Source organism: Erinaceus europaeus, chromosome 6, assembly GCF_950295315.1.
Source record: "Erinaceus europaeus chromosome 6, mEriEur2.1, whole genome shotgun sequence".
Lineage (NCBI taxonomy): Eukaryota > Metazoa > Chordata > Mammalia > Eulipotyphla > Erinaceidae > Erinaceus > Erinaceus europaeus.
In genome coordinates, this window is record NC_080167.1 from 46,210,350 (window position 1) to 46,230,578 (window position 20,229).

At 46.1% G+C, this 20,229-nt stretch overlaps 1 protein-coding gene across 8 annotated transcripts in view; it reads right to left on the reverse strand.

The window, feature by feature from the left end:
- Positions 1-20,229, reverse strand: part of SFMBT2 (Scm like with four mbt domains 2) — a 123,942-nt gene that overhangs the window by 46,542 nt on the left and 57,171 nt on the right. For all 8 annotated transcript variants that reach the window (XM_060192130.1, XM_060192128.1, XM_060192126.1 and 5 more), the window contains exons 8-10: positions 15,034-15,135; positions 11,245-11,392; positions 2,204-2,286 (exon numbers count right to left, since the gene is read on the reverse strand). In XM_060192130.1, the coding sequence (XP_060048113.1) occupies positions 2,204-2,286; positions 11,245-11,392; positions 15,034-15,135 (333 nt within the window). The remainder of the gene's footprint in view (positions 1-2,203; positions 2,287-11,244; positions 11,393-15,033; positions 15,136-20,229) is intronic.

Here is a 20,229-nt window from a genome sequence, read left to right on the forward strand (position 1 = left end):
ATCTTTACTTAACCAGAATAAAGTTAGCCAAGGCAGGTTAAGAAATCAATTTATTCCTTTCTTTTATGCTTCTTGGGAATCAGGATTCCCAGGGGTCCGTGGCAGGTATGTCTCTGCAGGTCACCCCGCCTACTCCCTGTGATTATGTGCCGAACGTCTATCTGATCACGCACCTTGTCTGACAGCTTAAAAAGCCCCTAAGCAAGTCAAACTGTGTTTTATCCTACTTACAGAGGGGCAGCTACAGCCACAAAGCCCATTTTCATTTCAAATCACTGTGTGTGGGTAGTTTATAAAGGATCAGTAGCCAAAGCGTTGCCTGTGGGGTGATTGTACTAAGTGTTGGCTCTGTCCACTCATCGGCGCTGCCTCTGGTTATTAGATATCCTCAGGCAAACTCGATTCCCCATATCCATCCCCACCATCCTTCCTTTCCCACGAAAGGTGGTAAACTGAAAAAGTAAATCTATGATAAGCGTCCCATGACAAAGCATTCCCAGTAAGCTGGCAAAACAGAGCTCACTTGGGTAGTCCACTATTGTCATGTGCCCCCTGTGGGATGTATCTGTCTCCCTCTCTAGCCCACCTGCCTTTCTCTTCCTTTTAGCCTTTCTTTTTTTTAAAAGTATTTATTTATTTCCTTTTGTTGCCTTTGTTTTATTGTTGTAGTTTTTATTGTTGTTATTGATAGTCATCGTTGTTGGGATGCATTGGATCGACCTTCTCGTGGTGCATCCCATGAGTACCCATTTATTGGGGAAACTGACGATCCTTCCTAGCCGACTGAATCCACATGGATCCCAGTCACTTTCAAAGCCAGCAACAAGCAGCTCCTGACAGCTTTGACTGTTGACTGGCTACGGAAGAAGGGCAAGCGCTAGAAGAAGAAGAATCGTTGTTGAATAGGACAAAGAGAAATGGAAAGAGGAGGGGAAAACAAGAGAGGGGGAGAGAAAGACAGACATCTGCAGACCTGCTTCACTGCTTGTGAAGTGACTCCCCTGTAGGTGGGGAGCTGAGGACTCAAACCGCCATCCTTATGCCGGTCCTTGCGCTTTGCACCACGTGTGCTTAACTCACTGCACTACCGCCCAACTCCCCCTTTTAGCCTGTCTTTACCTTTAAAAAAAATGCAGCTGAGCACCAGCCACACAGCACATGCCAAGATAGGAGGCAGATCAACCTGTGGGTTAAACAACTGGAGAGTCAGAGAGGCTGGCGCATGGGCACCAGAGACATGTATGTGCATCCCAGAGGCGTGCTCCCTACAACAGATTAGGCCTGGCCATTGAGTTCCAAAAACTCAGCTGCTTTCTGGAGGTAGCCACTGGCCCTGCTATTAAAATCTATGTGGACAAGTGGTGGCTGGGTGAGAACAAAGGACAGAAATTATGTCTCTGGGGCTAGGGGCTGGGGCTCCCGGTTAAGTGCATATGTCACTAAGCACAAGGACCTGAGTATGAGCCCCCGCTCCCCACCTGCAGGGGGTATGCTTCATGAGCAGTGAAGCAGGTCTGCAGGTGACTATCTTTCCCTCCTCCTCTCTGTCTTCCTTTCCTTTCTCAATTTCTCTGTCCTATACAATGAAAATTAGAAAGAAAGAGAAAATAGAAGAAGAAAGAAATGAAGTCCCAGAGGAACCCCACTATCACAATGCGTCTCCGAGCAATGGTCTAAGGGTACACACTGAGTACCTGGTACAGAGCTGCTTCAGGCACTGAGGCTGGCTGCTCTCCATGCCATGCCTTCCTTCCCTGGTGGGACTCTAGCCAGGCCGGCAATGGACCATGGGTCCATTCTCCCTGTGGGCCTGGTGCACCTCAAGTGCTGGTCAGAAAGAGCTTCCACCAAGCAAAGGAGCCAGGACTGCGTCAAGCACAATGTTTAGAACTAGAGAGAGACTGTGAGTTCTTCTCTGGCCTGCTAGCTTCTAGGTCTAGACAGACCGAGGTGGAGGCCAGTAGTCCCCACTCATCAGAAAGACCCCGATCCTGCGGGCCTGGAGCTCATGCCACAGCCTACTCAGTCACCGTATGGACTGAAAGAGAAGCTTCCAGAATCCACCAGTTTCATGAAGCCATGGGAGCTGGCAGCATGCCAATCACACTCAACGAGTAGAAGCAACTCAGCTCACTGGTGGCATTCAGCAAGTATGCTGGGAACAATAGGTGTGAACGGGCAGAGCAAGTAACCAGCCACTTACATTCCGGAAGCAGAAGGGTGGCGCCTCCTCAGAGCCCTGCTGCTTGTGATAGTCAGCCCAGTCGAAGTCCTGGCCAGAATAACCTGTGTGTGACAGGACACAGAAAGGACAGCATGAATCCAGTGATACCTCAGGGTCCCCAGACAAAACAGGGGTTCATGTAGACACCCTCAAGAATGATGGCTTTTCTTTGGCCTGATGAGAATCAAGGCCACACTCTACAAATTCCCACCAGATACAGCATCCATCCTAATGGGAGCAATGGGGTGGAGGATTCACACATCTGCTTTGGGGGAGACCAGATGAGGCAAGATGGGACCGACACTCAGTCCACTCCACAGAAATATCTACACCCTCCACCACCCCACCTCATATTATGACTTCCCATTCACTAACTTCTCAATAATCGTCCTGGAAACCAAGCAACTCTATCAGTATAAAATACTCCTGGTGGTGACCTGGCAGGAAAAACAGGAGGTAGCACTGATAAGGAAGCCAGAGATAGAGTTCTCCTGAGAAAGTCCCATTTTGGAGGGGTTTTTGGAGAGAAGAGAAGTGAGGGTGGGGAAGATGGTTCCCCTCTGGGGTTAGCCCTACAATATGGAGGGGGAGAGCTGAGTAACCTCTCACAGAAATCCACAGATGTGGGCTTGGGAGACAGGTTTGTGGTTATGCAGACCGTCATCCTCAAGGTTCCAAAGTTTCAGGTTCAATCCCCCATACCACCATAAGCCAGAGTTGAGCAGTGTTAAGATAAAAAAAGAGAGAAAGGAGGAAAAATAAATTAAAGAAATCCACAAATCTACATATGCTAAATTAAACTTAATCCATCCAAGCGATTTCCCCTACCCTAGCTGTGTGTGTGTGTGTGTGTGTGTGTGTGTGTGTGTGTGTAAGTATACAATGCATATCCATCCTGACTGCTCAGATAAGACAGTAAGACAGAAGGGAAGGTGAGAGAGAATGGCCCTGCACCATACAATAAGAAAGGCTTAACCCGGAGAGGAAAGAACCTCTTCCTGAGAGAACATCTGTACTTCCTGCGCACAAAGGCTGGGGGTGGAAATGAAAGCTACAGCGTGAGTCACGACTGTGTGGAAAAGCACAAAAGGTCAGCAGAGTCCCTCTTTAATGCTGAGTTTCCTGGTGTAGGCATGTGGCAAGTAAATCCAGAAAGGTTTCAGAGTCTATTTTCACTCATGCCCTCGGGATTCCCCAGGCTAGTGTAAATTCTGCACCTGCAAAGCCACTTGACCATTTAGTTCCTAAACCCCGCGGTGGCAGAGTAATCACAGGAACTCTACTAAAGAATCCCAACATAGGGGGCCAGGCGGTTGTGCACCTGGCTGAGCGTATCCATTACCATGCTCAGGGACCCAGGTTCAAGCCCCTGATCTCCACCTGCAGGGGGATGTTTCACAAGCAGTGAAGCAGTGCTTCAAGGATCTTTCTCTCTTCCTATCTCTCCCTTCCCTTCTCAGTTCCTCTTTGTCCTATAAAAATAAATAAAAAGTAAAGTAAAGTAAAGTAAAATAAGAATTGCAAGCTAGCACTGCCTCTTATCCTCACTTGGATGTGCAAAAGTGGTCACTGTTTTAAGTTAGTAAATTCAATGAAGACAACTTATTATAAGATAGGAGAGGGACTGAACCTGGAGGCATCACCATCACATATGCTAAGCAGCCATAACAGTAGTGGTCCAGCCTTCTCAGACATGCCGGGCATTCTAGAAGGAGCCTTTATTTCTTTCCGAACAAGGGGCTACGAAGTCTCAGAGTCTGCATACTTTCTTGGTGCTTTTCAAGAGGTTGGATGCGGTTGACACCTACCCCTGACACCGGACCCCGACCCTTCTCTCTAGAGTTGACCCTGCAGCCAAATGGCTCTTGAGTCAGAAATTTCAGAAAGGGACCAAACCAACTTCCTTCTAAACATTTATAAACAAAGCAGAACATGCCTTAAATAAGCAAGTTATCCAAGCTGGGTGTCTCCTCCCACTCCAATCAATGTAACTCTCTAGTCTAAGAATGGCTCCTCTGAAACTGTTTTTGGGGTTAAACCTATAACTGAAGGTATATGAACAGAAGACTTCACCCAAAGGCACCATAAACTGGTGAGAAGTTAGCCAGCAGCAGGGAGGAACATGGAGCAAGACACCTGGGCTTCATAGCAGCCTGGCCAAGAGTTTAGTGAGTCAAGAAAAAAGGAACTGAAACTTTGGTGCCCAGTTCCCCTTATCAACATAGGCCCCAAAATAGAGATATATTTTTTCAAAGAAATGTATTTTCTTTTCATTTTTTCTGAAATAAAAAGAACAAAGCACAGCTTAATTGTGGTATACGGTAGTGCCAGGGATTGAACCTGTGCCCTCGGGCGGGCAGGTCCTGTGCTCTTTCTGAGCTATCTATCTCCTCAGCCGAAAGAAGATCTGCAAGACCCCTCCCCCGGCGCATCAGCCACCATCACTGATTATTTGCTGGGACTATTCAGACCTGTTTTCCCCCTTTCCCTTCCCTGAGAGATTAAGACCTCTCTCTCTTCTCCTAGGAGGAAAAGTGTGATGGAGTTGGAGGAAAAGAAGGCACTGAAGACATGTGAGCCCCAAATCAGAAAAACAGCTCTGCCTAGAGCTGGGGTGGCCACCTCTGAACACTCTGCTATCCCCACCCCCCAAAAAAGAAATCATCAGTTCATGACTGCTTTAATTCTGTGAGTGGAGATAAAAAGCATGAAGATTGAGTATGAAGGGATAAGATGGGAGGGGGGTGGGGAATCTTCTATAGAAAAAGCAACCACCGTGGGGCAAGGCAATGGTTAAATGCATGTCACTAGGTGCAAAGACTCAGGTTCAAGCCACTGCTCCCCACCTGCAGGGGGGAAGCTTCATCTTTTTCATCACCTTCCCCTTTCCCCTCTCAATATCTCTATCCTATCAAATAAAAAAAAAAAGTCGGGGTGGGGGATGGCCATCAGGAGCAGTGGATTTGTTTTACAGGCATCAGTCCCAGTGATAAGCTTGGTGGCAGAATGGAAGGAAAGAAGGGAAAGTAAGAGGAAGAAGGGAAAGTAAGAGGAAGAAGGGAAAGAGGAAGAGAGACGGAGGAAGGAAGAGAGAGAGAAAGGAAAGAAGAGAAATAGTAACCTCTCTTCTGCTAGAACAGAGAATATCTGTGCAACTGAGGCATTCTACTGAGAAAGCATATCCACTCCCTCTTAGCTGGGCCTTCCATCATCACTTCCATAACCACCAGCTTCCAACTTCCATCCTTAACCCACAACCTCATGGACCAACCCTCAGTCCCTCTTCGCCCCTCCTCCCGAACTCTCCTTTAATCTACTGATGTCATGATGGAGCCAGGGCTTGCTGGGTAACTATGGAACTGTGAATGGTTCTGCCTTGAGAAAGCTCTTGTTTCCTTGAACAATCTCAACAGTCCACCCCCTCCCCCTCCTGGCACTCTCCCTCCCCCCTCCCCTTCCCCCTCCTCAGAGGAACCTTTATTCACTCCATCACTTAAAACCCCTTTCTTCCAGGCTGATAATGAGCTCTTTTTGTAAGGCTGTTTTGTGACAGCTTGGGGAAAATAACTGCCACATAAAAAACAAATTGCGCTGGTTTGTATAATGGAGACAACAGGGGTCAATTATGCTCATTAATCAACAAAGACAGAACAAGAAGTACTGGGGCTTAACTAGAGCCAGGAAAACATGTCTGTGAACCAGGAAGGAGGGAGGGAGGGAAGGAGGTTAACAGAAGAGAAGAAACCAACCCTCTGAAGGCGTTTGCAATCTGCAAGGAGCTGCCAGGGCAGCTGTTGAACTCTGGCTGCTGGAATTCTTCAAACTCTTATCAGGGTTTATTCGGAAGGAGGGTCCAGCTGCTAGAGGTTGATGCCCATTCCCTCCTGAAACAGAGGAACTATTGGCATAAAACTGCTTCACTCTCTCACATGTCAGTTGCCAGTGCAAGAGGACACAGGTTTTTGAAAGACCATTTGGTGTGTGTGTGGGGGAGGGGGGGAATCGTGAGCTTTGGACACAGCCATTTCACTGTTGGGAATTCATCCCATAAAAACAACCCTGCAACTTGAAAGAGTTCTACATTCAGATACTGCTGATACTGGGATAGGAGCAATTTCTCACCCCAAATTCAGAGAAGACATGAAACTCATCCAAGACTGGGAGGGTCGCAGAAGCATGTTTTGTTTTGTTTTTAAATCAAGTCCATATTAAGATGCAAAGAAAAAGAGAAGAGAAAGTGTAAAAAAGAAAAAATTCAATAGTAAATACTGAAGCAATTATCTAGGTGGTAGAAGCTCGAGGCCCTCTATTCCTGCTACATCTTGGTATTTCCAAGTTTCCAATAATGATTGTGCATTATTTTAGTAAAAAAGGTGAACTGATTTAAGCCCCTGGGCCCCATCTGTGGTAGAGAGGAAAATTCAACAGCAGTGGTGCTGCAGGTCGATCTCTCTCTCTCTCTCTCTCTCTCTCTCTCTCTCTCTCTCTCCCCTCCCTTTACTTCTTATGTCTCAATCAAGAAAATAAAAATTAAAAAAAAAAAGCCACCAGGAATGATGGAGTCATTGTGCAGGCACCAAGCTCTAGCAGTAACCCTGGTGGCAAAATAAAATAAAAAAAAGTAAAACAAAAAAAGTTAAAAACTAACTAAATAAAGGTTACTGGAAGGCAGAGCTATCTCTGTCCTGTCTCAGAAGATAACCCAGGCCCTGGTCAGTCAATCCACAGCTGGTTCAGCAGCCAGACAGTCTGGGATCCCCAGAGACTACAGCTCTATCCTTGCTTCTCATTCTACTAGAATCCTGACTGTATTTTGTCCCCACAGGAAGTCAGGTCTCTTGGGTGCCAGGAAGTGAGGGACTGTGGAGGGAGGCTAATGGCAGAGAAGGAGGAGAAGGGACAGATCAGGGCTCCCAGCACCCAGCCCATGACCCAACATGGAAGCTGCTGTGAACTGCAGGTTTCCCGAGCAGCCTTGCCAGGGAGGAGGTAGTTCTGCTCCAAAACAGACAGAACACCTAGTGCATTGTTGCTTTGCTTATTTACTCACTTGTTTCATCTTTTATCAGAGTGCCTCTACTATGATGTTTGCCGTCCAATTCATTCATTCATTCATTCATTCATTCATTCATTCACTCACTCACTGAATACTACTCAACTATGGCTATCGGTACTGCTGGGGATTGAACTTGGGAGCTCTTGCATCGAAGTCCTGTGTGTTGTTTCTTCCCTGCAGGATTTGTTTATTCAATTTAGTAAACTAATAGTGTAAAGTCTCCAAGGTTCTGTCCTGGCTTTATCTGGAGTACAGCTGCTCAGAGACACCTCTAAACAATTCCTCTCCTTCTATCTCAGACAACTGATGGCTAGTCTGGAAACAGAAATTTCCAGTGTCCAAGCAGCCTAAGGGCCTAGGTAAGTAAGATACCCTCAGATGGCTTCTATTTCATCAACAATTTACTCTATAAAATGAGAAGGGTGCTGGCACTTCTAGGGACCCGGCCACACTTACAAGATCTAGGGTTCATGGTCATCACAGAAAACTAGACCATGTAGTAATCACATGCAAGAGCACACTCAAACTCACCTCTCAACAGATACTACACATCCTATATAATCTATACAGCTCAGAATTAAAGTTAGAATTTACATTTATTTTCAAAGAAGGCAACTCTTTCACACAGCACTACAGAGAACAGGCTGTGGGGGGGTGTGGGAGGGGACCAATTCTACTGTGTGATTCCCAGCCCTGGTGCCCACACCCAACACTTGAAGCAAGTCTGCTCAAAAAGAAACCATCCACTCACTGGCCACTATAAAAATCACCACACCTCTCAAGGTTCATTTCTTTCTGCCACAAAAACAAATGCATTCCACTCAACCCAAAATGGTAAGGGAGCTCCCTAAATGAAGTCATGAATTAAGAGTAATTAAAAGTAATTTCCCTGGAAGGGAAATTCCCTCACTATCTGGACACTGACACCACAAAAATCACACTCCATTAACATCAGCAGATCCTGAGGAAGGCAGGCAATAGAGACTCCCAGAGAACTAGTGAAAAGGGTGGACTTTATGGAGAGGTCAGCAGGGAAGCATAGTCTTGCTTGTTCAGAAAAATGTCCCGGGGACCGGGCGGTGACATACAGGGTTGAGCACACATAGTAAGAAGTATAAGGACCACACAAAGATCCCAGTTAGCCCCCAGCTCCACATCAGCACGGGGGTTGCTTCACAAAGAGTGGAGCAGGTCTGCAGGTGTCTATCTTTCTCTCTCCCTCTCTACCTTCCCCTCCTCTCAAAAAATGGCCTCTAGCAGCAGTGGATTCATAGTGCAGGCACCGAGCCCCAGCAATAACCCTGGAGGCAAAAAAGAAAAGAGAAAGAAAAGAAAAAAATGTCCCATTTGGAGTGCAAGTCTGGGTTGTTAAGACTGGGCCTCAGAACTGAAAATAAATAAATAAATAAATAAATAAATAAATAAATAAAGCCTTCCACCACTGAGCCTCCATTTCCCGTTTACAAAAGACGCCATCTTTAAGCTTCCTTTCAGTGAAATATATACCCTTAACTATGTACTATTCATTCACCTCTTGTTCTAACCCTCACACATCCCACCCCATCCTCCACACAAAAGCCAGAGTTTCCCCCTCATGTCTTCTGTGACCTTCCAGAGCTTTCTAGAAATATGTTCTTAATTTGCCTGCCTTCTAGCAAGAAAGGCATCGTGTTGTGACCCATTGATCTCTCTCACTCCCAGGCCAGCTTGGAGAATTTCACAGAACTGGATATAGAACTTTCCTTCGTTCCTTTTCTGCAGACTTTCCATGATACAAATACCACAAATCTAACTTCAGTGCACAGAGAGGCACTGGACTTTTTTCCCAGAGTTTTTCCACTATACATTGTGCTGTGCCATAAAATATTCTACGCACATTTCTGTCTGGCCTATCCCAAGAGAAGTTTCCAGGAGTGAGTGGAACTGCAGCATCTACAGATAACCCCATCTATGGTTTTAGTCATATCTGCGCAGCTGCTGGCTCAGCAGGGCTCACTGGCCTCGTTCTCCCAGGTCTCCCTGTCCCCTCATTGTTGAGCTGTTCTGCCTTTCCTCTTTGGGACTGAAGCCTCCTCTGATGCATCCGAGCCATCTACTAGAATTTAAACTATACTGTGTCTCTTTCCCTGTGAGTGACTGCTCATATTCTGAACTTCTGCCTACACTTGCTGGTCATCTTCTTACCTATGTATAAATAAAAAAGTTCTACCATTTCAAGAAGTAGTTTCCTAATCAAGAAAACAACCCCTCTGGATAATCAGTGAACCCCTAATTAATAATGCTGACGACTTCTTAAATTTCCAGGGTATAAAAGGGACTATGAAGGGCTGGGGAGACAGCATAATGGTTATGCAAACAGACTTTTATGCCTAAGGTGCTACGGTCTTAGGTTCAATCCTAGCACCACCATAAGCCAGAGCTGAGCAGTGCTTTCTCTCATTAAAATAAATAAATAAAAATAAGAAAATATTATAAAAGGGGCTATCCTGGGTTTGTTTTTTTTTACTTGAACATACCAATATGTCACCATTACCTAATATGCAGCAAATAACATACAGCATCCAAGAAGAAAGTGCCTTCCTTTGAGCACTTTTCAAAAATTATTCCTTACTTTTAATGGAGAAAGGAGTCTTTTGTAAGACAATCTCACTTCACCAAGTGCCACGAATTCTTGGGGAATAAGGAAATGATTACCGCGCCACACATTAGCCCGTCGAGAGCCTAAGGTGTGGTAACACTGAGCACTCTGAACGTAGTTGCAGTCACCTCACTGAGCATTGCAAGCTCAGTATAATAATGCAAAAAGCACTTCTCTTAATCTCACAAACTGTAATTATCAGGTAGGCATCCCCATTTTCCCCAATAAATATCCAAGTCAAGAATCTTCTGGCTGACATGAAACAAGGACAGTAAACAATTAGACAAAACTCCACCAGACAACCATAGCTGCCAAGGACTGAAATAAATGTCATAATAGAACATCACAGCAAAGCTATTATAGAGCTGGGGTCTCATTCATGCAGTTTCACCATTTCTAGGTGTGCGCGTGTTTCACTCAGAGAGACAGAGATCCACAGAAAGACATGATAGCATCAGAACTTTTCCTGGTGCTGTGGCACTCTTCTTCTTCTAGCATTTGCCCTTATTCCATAGCCAGTCAACAGCGTCAGGTTGAGCCTGATGTACAGTTTCGAGACCTCCTTTGAATCTGGAGAGGTGGCAGTCGTTGATTATGTGGGTCATAGTCTGTCTGGAGCCGCAGGGGCAGTTCGGGTCGTCTCTGGCTCCCCAGCGATGGAACATAGCGGCGCACCGGCCATGGCCTGTTCGATAGCGATTGAGGAGGGCTCAATCATAACGTGCTAGGTCAAAGCCGGGTTGACGCTTGCAGGGGTCTGTGATGAGGTGTTTGTTCTTTACCTCAGCTGATTGCCAACTGTTTCCAAGAGACTGGAACAGAGAAGTTCAGTGTAGGCGTAGGGGACCAGATTGGGTGACGAGACGTCAAGCGTTGGACAGGGTGGGCGAAGATATCCGTGTATATTGGCAGGTCCAGTCGAGCGTAGACGTGGGAAATGAACTTAGATGATGCCGCATCCCGACGAATATCTGGTGGGGCGATGTTGCTAAGAATTGGCAGCCATGGAACCGGGGCACTCTAATGTGGTACCATGGTTCGAAGCTAGGCAAGACGCATGGCCTACCTACCTGGTTAGTTACTTCTCTGACCTCATCACCGCAGAATTTTCATGAGAAAAACCAACAGCAGAAATGAAACCATTCCAAAACACTGTCCACAGTTGGGGGCAGGGACTATAAGGGGGCTGTGAAAAGATAAATGAGGCTCAAATCCCAGTCTGGTCACATGTGGCATCTGATCATGGGTTACACGTGGTCACAAATCCTCAGTCACAAGAGCACACCCCCTACTCCCTCAGAACCCATCTCTCCCTGGAACACTCACCTTCAGGCGGGGTGAGGCTGACCCCATTCTTCAGACACCACTGCACCGGTAAGATGCCCACAGAGTCTGCGTGGCAGAGCATGGAGAGGCCACTGGGCTCTGTCCTCAGGTCGTCAATAGTCACTTGGAAAAAATGGTTGTTGAAAACCTGGAAGAGAAGCAGAGCAGCAGCGCCCAGGTGAATGCCTGGAACAGACAAACTGGATCCTAGCACGGGAGATGGGCAATTCCCAGGCACAGCAAATGAAGTACAGAAGCCCAAGCTGGTGGCCACGGGTGTCACAGGCTTCAGAGAACTGGTCCAGTCAGTCACTGGAATGACCATGGTGGGTGGGGACCAGTAGGGAGATAATCTAGCATTGAAGATACCAACCACAGACCAGGCAGTGGCACATATGGCTGAGTAGACACGTTACCATATGCAAGGACCCAGGTTCAAGCCCCTGCTCCCCACCTGCAGGGGGGAAGCTGCACAAGTGGTGAAGCAACTGCTGCAAGTGTCACTCTGTCTTTCCTTTTCTCTATCTTCCCCTTCCCTCTCAATTTCCTTCTGTCCTATCAAATAATATATACACATGTATATATTCATATATATTCTTTAATTCATATATATATATATATTAAAAAAAACACCACCACCAACCAGTGGTCTCAAGAGCAAGTCAAGACCCATGAGCAGAAGAATAACCAACTGCCAAAACCAGACACGCTGACCCCAGCTGAGAGATGCCAGTGCAGGCCTGTGGCCACACTGGTGTCTAGTGGCCACAGTAGGGACCCAGGCCCTGGACAGAGACAGCCCAAGAACCTCCATGGACTGTCCCATCTTTTCCCCACCCCACAGCTCCAAGTCCCTCAAAGCAGTAATTCCCTCATGCGGAATGACAGTCTGAGCCACACACTCCTGTCAGTCTCTTTGCCAAGGCACATTTCCAGAATCAGTGTTGCTGGGATGGTTTCCCAGCCACTCCAATGGGAAGTTACCCCCCAATTCTGTGACTCCCAAGGCATCAGGCCAGCACTTCTACACAGGAAGCCTCAGTCCCTTAAGGCCCACATAAGACCTCATGCCATTTAGGACAGCAGTTTCTGTGTCATTCCTCACAGAGCTGGCCCCCACACATGGGAAGTGCTTCATACCCAGGGCCAGTCATTGGATCTAAGACTCCCATGAAGAAGCAGGATAGAGGTGTGGGGATGGGGAAGCCACAGGGCAGTGGGTGGCCCTGACACTGAAGAGAATGGCAGATGGAGGGTGACCAAGAGGCCACAAGGAAGATGTCACTCTCCCAACTCGATAGACAAAATCTGGCCCCTCTAAGGTGACCTGGGTATTCCCATCAAGCTGTGCTCCTTCACCAAGGAAAGATTCTAGGAAGTAGTCAAGTGCAATGGTGAGAGCTGGGGAGTGATCTTACTCCTGGTCCTCTGCTAACTCTAGTGTGGCCTTAGACTCCTGTGGCTATAGAACTTGAACAAAAGACTCCACAGTCCATCTCAAATGATATGGTTTGCAAGGGGCAGTGTGGGACAGACAGACAGTGCTTTTCCACCCTGAGTCTCTTAACTTTTTCTTTTAGTTTAAAAACTATTTACTTATGAAAGAGATGGGGGAGAGAGAGAACCAGAGCATCACTTTGGCACGTGCGATACTGGAGATGGAACTCAGGGCCTCACGTCTAAGAGTCCAGTGCCTCATCCACTGAGCCAGCTCCCGGGTCACTATGGGTATTCTTAATCCAAGCGACTTTAGTGATCACAAAAGTAATATATAGTCACAAAAAGAGATCATGGCTGGGGGGAGGAAGGCATTTCATATTTTTAGAATAATGCCACCACAACTGTATTTCTCAAATTTAATGATTCATATATATGTTTAAAAGTATGATTTGAATAGTCTTAAAAGAGTCCCTCAGAGAAAGAAATCAAAAGGGAACTGACTTTGGGACCATTCATTTGGGTCCCTCCATGAAATGCACCAGAGGTCACCAGCTCAAACACACTCTGATTAAGAACTCGAGTCTGCTGGTCTCCCCACGACCCAGGTTCAAACCTAGTCTTCAGCATACCGAAGGAAACCGTGGAGCTATAGACTCATCCCCCACCCCCGCCCCTGACTCTATCTAAATACGTGTGTGTGTGTGTGTGTGTGTGTGTGTGTGTGTGTGTGTATGTGTGTGTGTGTGTGTGTGTGTGTGTGTGTGTGTGTGTGTGTATGCATGCATGCATAAAGAAAAAGATGACACTTAAGGGAGAGGCAACAGCTGTCAATGTTGGTGACGTCATGAAGATGTCTTTATTGGGGAGGGACAATCTTCCAGGACTAGCAGACCATGACACAGAAAGCCTTTCCAAAGAAAAAGCAACTTTCCTCTTAAATCTACAATCTTGAATGATTCTCTCAGCCAAGGAGAGATGGCGGGAAGAGGAAGCAGACACAGTTTGCTTTCTTGGGCCTTTCAAAATAGATCTTGACCCCCTTCGCTGGTCTTCTCACAGTAGGAAACACACATTGCTGTTGCTGTCTGAGGGGTCACAATACGTGTTTTTTTGTTTTTTGATGAGCAATCCATTTAGCTCATAAGAGGCTTTCTGCTTGCTGTGTTCTCACAAGGTGGAAGGGAAAGGATGGTCTCTGAGGACTCTTTAATAAGAACAATAGTCCCATTCCCGAGGACTCCATTTTAATGACTTACTCATCTCCCCAAGGTGCCCTCTCCAACTACCATGACTCTGGAGATTGGATTTCAACATTCAAGGCAGACCTCAGACATTGAGCCTATGCCACAAAGTCTCAGCACAATCAAGATACACAGCATCTGTATTCCCTGAGGACTCCTTCATGTTATCCTTCTACAGCTGGAGCAATTTCTCTCCTTTCCTCATTACTTAATCCCTGACAACTCTCAATCAGTTCTCCTTTTTTTTTTAATTTTTATTTTTTTATATCTATTTATTTTCCCTTTTGTTGCCCTTGTTGTTTTTCATTGTTGTTGTAGTTATTATTGTTATTATTATTGATGTCGTCGTTGTTAGGACAGAGAGAAATGGAGAGAGAAGGGGAAGACAGAGAGGGGGAGAGAAAGACACTTGAAGACCTATTTCACTGCCTGTGAAGCGACTCCCCAGAAGGTGGGGAGCCGGGGGCTCGAACCAGGATCCTTATGCTGGTCCTTGTGCTTCGCACCGCGTGCATTTAACCCGCTGCTCTACCGCCCGACTCCCAGTTTTCCATTTTCTATATGCTGCTAAAAATAATTCATAAAGAAATTATTTTGTCTGCTCCCCAATGAAAAGTAGCCTTTCTCCTCTAATGCTGAAGACAAATGCTGTCATATTAATACTTTCTGCAGAACCTGAATCTGTGGAGCTGGGTGTTTGTGAAGAGTTGACACATTCCTCTTTAGGTGGTAAATTCAAGTTCTGAACTCTATAAAGAATTGAGCTGTCACCTGATTCTGTCCATCTTCCCTGTCATTGGGAAACTTTGTTTTGGAGCTGTGTTCCAATTTATTCATGATCATACAGCCAGTAGGAGGAAGCATAAGTTTATCTCTGATGGTGAGTTCCTTGAATTGATGGCAGGACACAGGGCAGGGCCAGGGAGTGGTGACAGCAGAGCCTGCCATTCAGGGGCTGAGCTCCCAGCTACAAACTCCTTTGTGTGTCTCAGTGTTCCCAAAGTCACTAGCTCACCTGCTGTCTCCCCTGCCTCCCTGCACCCCCCACCCAACATCTTCTTGCGCTGCTTCGTGTGTCATCTGCACGGGGCACATGGGGTCCACTCACCTTGGTCACTGAGGCAGGACAGATGTGGTAGGGATCACTTGTCCTCACCATCTCCAGCTTCATCCCAACTGAGAAGAAATGGCTGCGCAAGTCCGCATGGTCCTGCGGGGAAAGAGGAGCACTGAGTATGGGGTCTCATGTGGAACTGCCCTCTGTTCTGCACAATAGGCCTGGGAGTTTTCAGGGAACATTGAAATCATCACCCTCTTTACCTACCCCCACCCCAAAATACTAATTATTGCCAGATGTGGTGGAATTCGCCCCTTTCTGAAAGGCTGAATCTCAAGAGAGAGAAATTGGGACTTTGTGGCCTTGGCTGAAGTGAACGCTGAGCAAAATGTGCCCAGGACTGCTCTGATCTTCCTGGGTGCTGTGGGGGCTCACGTTGTAAGGGATCGGCAGCACAAGGGCCTCTTCCTGCAGCAGCATTGGGGAGACAGTGTCCCTGCTTCCAGTTCTGAGACCCTGGGAACAGCCTGCTGGTTCCCACAGTAAGCCGGTGGTGACCCTGGGGCTGGAGTTAGTGCAGCAGATAGCCAGCCCTACCCAGAGGGGAGAGCAGACCCTCCGATTTAACAGGAGGCTGGCAGTTTGCTTTCTTTCTTTAAGTTTGCATTTTAATATTTTCAATTTCTTTCACCACTAGGGTTTTGTACCTGTCTGATTCCACCACTCCCAGCAGACTCTTTATTACTTTTTGATCTCTGGTTTTTCAGCTAGACAGAGACAGAGAAAGAGAGACACCATAACATCCCTCCATTATTATGGAGTTGCCCCTGTGCATGGTGCTCCCAAGTGGTGCTAGGGGCTCGATCTGGGATCGTGCTTAAGTGTGTGCTCTGTGGGTGAGCCACCTCCTGGCCCCTGGGTAAGAGGCTCACCACATCTCACACCCCTCCTGCTCAAGAGCACACACTTCAGTCTTCACTTCCGCACCAGTAACAAGACCAGCTGAGAAGAGGTGTAAGATCTAATGCCTGGAGAGTCTGGACAGAGCACACAGGCAAGGAACATGCTGGCCAGATGTCCTCAAGACATCATAGGGTTGCCTGCTGCTTTGCCACACCTGGGCAAAGGTAAGAAGGAAAAATTCTGGGAGAAGCAAGCATGCAGCCCATCAGAGAACTCTGGAATACTAGCCACTGGTGAAGAAGCAACAACCCCCCACACTTCTGGGTGGGGTGAAGACACATCAGAGAGGAAAGAGAGATTCTCTAGTAAACAAACAACCAGGAGTACTGTCTGCAGAAGGAGCTGGAAGCTATAGCACTGAGAGGCAGAGAAGAGAGAAGATGGAGACAGAGAGCAGCCTGGCCACCTGAAGTACCTGTCACCCCTCACAACTGCTTGAACTGGGATGTTCTCTGTTCAGAGGCCCAGCTGTGGGACTCCTGTCACTTCCAAGGTGGGCTGTCACAGGCTGCCTGAATGGTCAGAGTATTTCCCCAGTTCTATACCATGAGATGAAGCCAATTTGAGTTACGTAAAAGTACCTGGTAAAGTGCACACACATTACCATGCACAAGGACCCAGGTTCAAGCTCCCAGTCTCCACCTACAGGGAAGAAGCTTCACAAGTGGTGAAGCAGGGCTTTGTCCCTCTCTATCTCCTCCTTCCCTATCAATTTCTCTGTCTCTATCCAATAAATAAATAAAATTATTTTTTTAAGTAGGAAGAAAGTGGCACAGAGGGCAGGGGATTTAAACTAATTCACACAAGGCAATTACAAGGCATTGGGTCCGGGGCAAGGGGAAAGGGGCAGAGCCAGCCTGTCCATGTGCTTAGATCACATTCTCTGCCCAAGCTCCCGGACCAAACCCCGCAACACTGGGAATCCACCATGGTGGGAAGCTGAACCTCACTGTCAACTCTCTGGTTGTTCCTTCTTGCTGTTACAAATGGGGAAAACAGTAGCAGGAAACTCAGCCCCCTTTGCACCTCTTCAAATCCAGAAGCCTTCTAGTGGAATGGACCTATACAAAACCAGCTGCCCACAACTGATTTTTTAGCTTCAAGGTGATCTGCTTTTGATTTTGAATTTTAGCCACAAGGAGCTCACATTCTTCTTTTTTTTTTAACTATTTATTTATTTATTCCCTTTTTGTTGCCCTTGTTGTTTTATTGTTGTAGTTATTATGTTGTTATTGATGTCTTCGTTGTTAGATAAGAGAGAGAAATGGAGAGAGGAGGGGAAGACAGAGAGGGGGAGAGAAAGACAGACACCTGCAGACCTGCTTTACCGCCTGTGAAGTGACTCCCCTGCAGGTGGGGAGCCAGGGGCTCAAACCAGGATCCTTGAGACGGTCCTTGCGCTTTGCGCCACATGCGCTTAACCTGCTTTGCTACAGCCCAACTCCTGGGAGCTCACATTCTACATCTGCGTCTTTCCAAAGGCCCCTGTTCCTTTACATGATTCCTTTATTTAAAAAAAGTTTTTATTTTGGGCATTGACAGAGAGAAATTGAAAAAGAAAGGGGAGGTAGAGGGGGGAGAGAAAGAGAGATACCTGCAGGCCTGCTTCACCACTAGTAAATCTTCTCCCATCCCCTGCAAGTGGGGATGGGGGCTTAAACCTGGATCCTTGTGAGCTATAATGTGTGCACTACCACCCAGCCCCCCTTATTTGGGTAATTTCTAAGCATCATCTTCATTGAAGCCAAAGAAGGTTTTAATTAGTATTGCATTCAAATCAATCTATAACTAAGGCTGAAATCCTGAAATTAAATCACCATGACACATCATACTTAAAAAAAGATTCAGTACCATTTATCATCTAGTTCTTCCTGTTTCACCTATGAACTAGAACTCATATTTTCATTAGAAAACAACTCTTGTTATATTAATTTCATCTAAAATTGGACATTAGGATGTCAGCAGGTATTAAAGCAATAATAACATTATGATATTCCAATCCCACTGGCACTGAATTAGCTTTAGCAATGTGATATGTCTAAAAAATAGGCAGTGAGATCTATGATGGGAACATTACATCTTGTTTCCATTTGTTACTTAGAGTTGTAAGTAACAATTTTTTTTTTTTTTTTCCTCCTCCAGGGTTATTGCTGGGCTCGGTGATCCACTGCTCCTGGAGGCCATTTTTTTCCCCCTTTTGTTGCCCTTGTTGTAGCTTCGTTGTGGTTATTATTATTGCCCTTGTTGACACAATTCGTTGTTGGATAGGACAGAGAGAAATGGAGAGAGGAGGGGAAGACAGAGAAGGGGAGAGAAAGACAGACACCTGCAGACCTGCTTCACCGCCCGTGAAGCGACTCCCTTGCAGGTGGGGAGCCGGGGGCTCGAACCGGGATCCTTACGCCGGTCCCTGTGCATTGCGCCACATGCGCTTAACCCACTGCGCCACCGCCCGACCCCCGTAAGTAACAATTTTATCACAGTCTGCCATGCACTAAATCAATTTTTTTTTAAAAAAAAAAAAAAAGAGGAATGAGAAAAGCAGTGTTCCATGCTTCCACCTGCAGCACGAGATGATGACAGCCAATAGGGGCAGAGTCCCTGAGCGGTGACACTCTGAGGGCGGTGACACTCAGCGGCTTCTGAAAACAATGGCAGGCTCCATCAAAGATGGGTCGGTGAAAGCGAATTCATTATTCTTAATAGCTGAGTAGTATTCTTTTAAAATTTTTTTTTAATTTCTTTATTGGGGGATTAATGCTTTTCATTTGACAGTAAATACAATAGTTCATACATAACATTTCTCAGTTTTCCACATAACAATACAACCCCCCCACTACGTCCTCTGTCATCCTTTTTGGACCTATACTCTCCCCGCCACCTATCCCAGAGTCTTTTACTTTGGTGCAATACACCAACTCCAGTCCAAGTTCTGCTTTGTGTTTTCCCTTCTGTTTTTAGTTTTCAGCTTCTGTCTATAAGTGAGATCATGCCATATTCTTCCTTCTCTTTCTAACTTATCTCACTTAACATGATTCATTCAAGCTCCATCCAAGATGGGGTGAAGAAAGTGAATTTATAATTTTTAATAGCAGAGTAGTATTCTCAGCCATTCTTCTTCTTTTTTTAAAGATTTATTTATTTATTTATTTATTTATTTATGAGAAAGATAGGAGAGAGGGAGAGGGAGAGAGAGGAAAAAAAGAGAGAGAGAGAACCAGACATCACTCTAGTACATATGCTGCTGGGGATTGAACTCAGTACCTCATGCTTGAGAGTCCAACACTTCATCCACTGCACCACCTCCTGGACTACCTCAGCCATTCTTTTGTTGTTGGACACCTGGGTTCCTTTCAGGTTTTAGCTATTACAAATTGTGCTGCTAACTTTTTTTTTTTTAATTCACTTGTAATAGACCAGGGAGACCAGAAACAACCAGTCCTGTCAGTATCTAAGACATAGCTATTTGTAAATAGCTTTAAATAGCATCAATCATGGTGAGACCCCCTATGGTACAGTAAATCCTAACCATGGGATTTTCAAAGTGAACCAAGCTCCCAAGTAACTTGGCTACAATAATAACTATCTATTGCCTTCCTAAACTCTAAGACAGCAGGAATCTTCCTCATTCTCTTTAAAATCCATATTCCTCCTGGTCCTGGAACCTCTGGGGCTTTGCTCATTTTTCTTCATGCTTCTCTTGATCCACACCATTTGACACTGCAGCTGCTGATCTCAAGCAAATCAGTGCAACCAGTGCTACCTCGACTTGTCTCACTTCAGACTAGTCCAAAGATGCCAGGCCTGCGATATCAACCCTCTAGCTCCAATACTCTAGTGAGACCTTTCCTAACTCAAATGACTCCTTAGTTCCATTCTGGGTGGCATAACTCCTAACAAAGTTACAGAACCTAGATATAGACCAGGGCCCAAGAGACAGGGAATATGTCCACAGGTATCCATAAGTTAGGGGAAAATATGTATCTTAAAGTAAAAGTGTGTGATAGTCTGCAGTGAGTAGACTTAGACTCAATAAGTGCAGCAAGCAAGTGGAAAGACCTAAAAAAGACACCATAAAGTGCTTAATCAAATTATTTTCTACTTAGGCCTAGATATCCTCCTTTCCTACCCCTGCTTTATCAGGTGACCCAGGTTCAAGCCCTGGTACACCAAACACAAGTGCTAGGGGGCTGAGGGAAGATTTAGTGCTGTGTGTAGGATTCTCTCTTTCTTTTTTTTATATAATCTTTATTTATTGGATCGAGACAGCCAGAAATTGGGGAG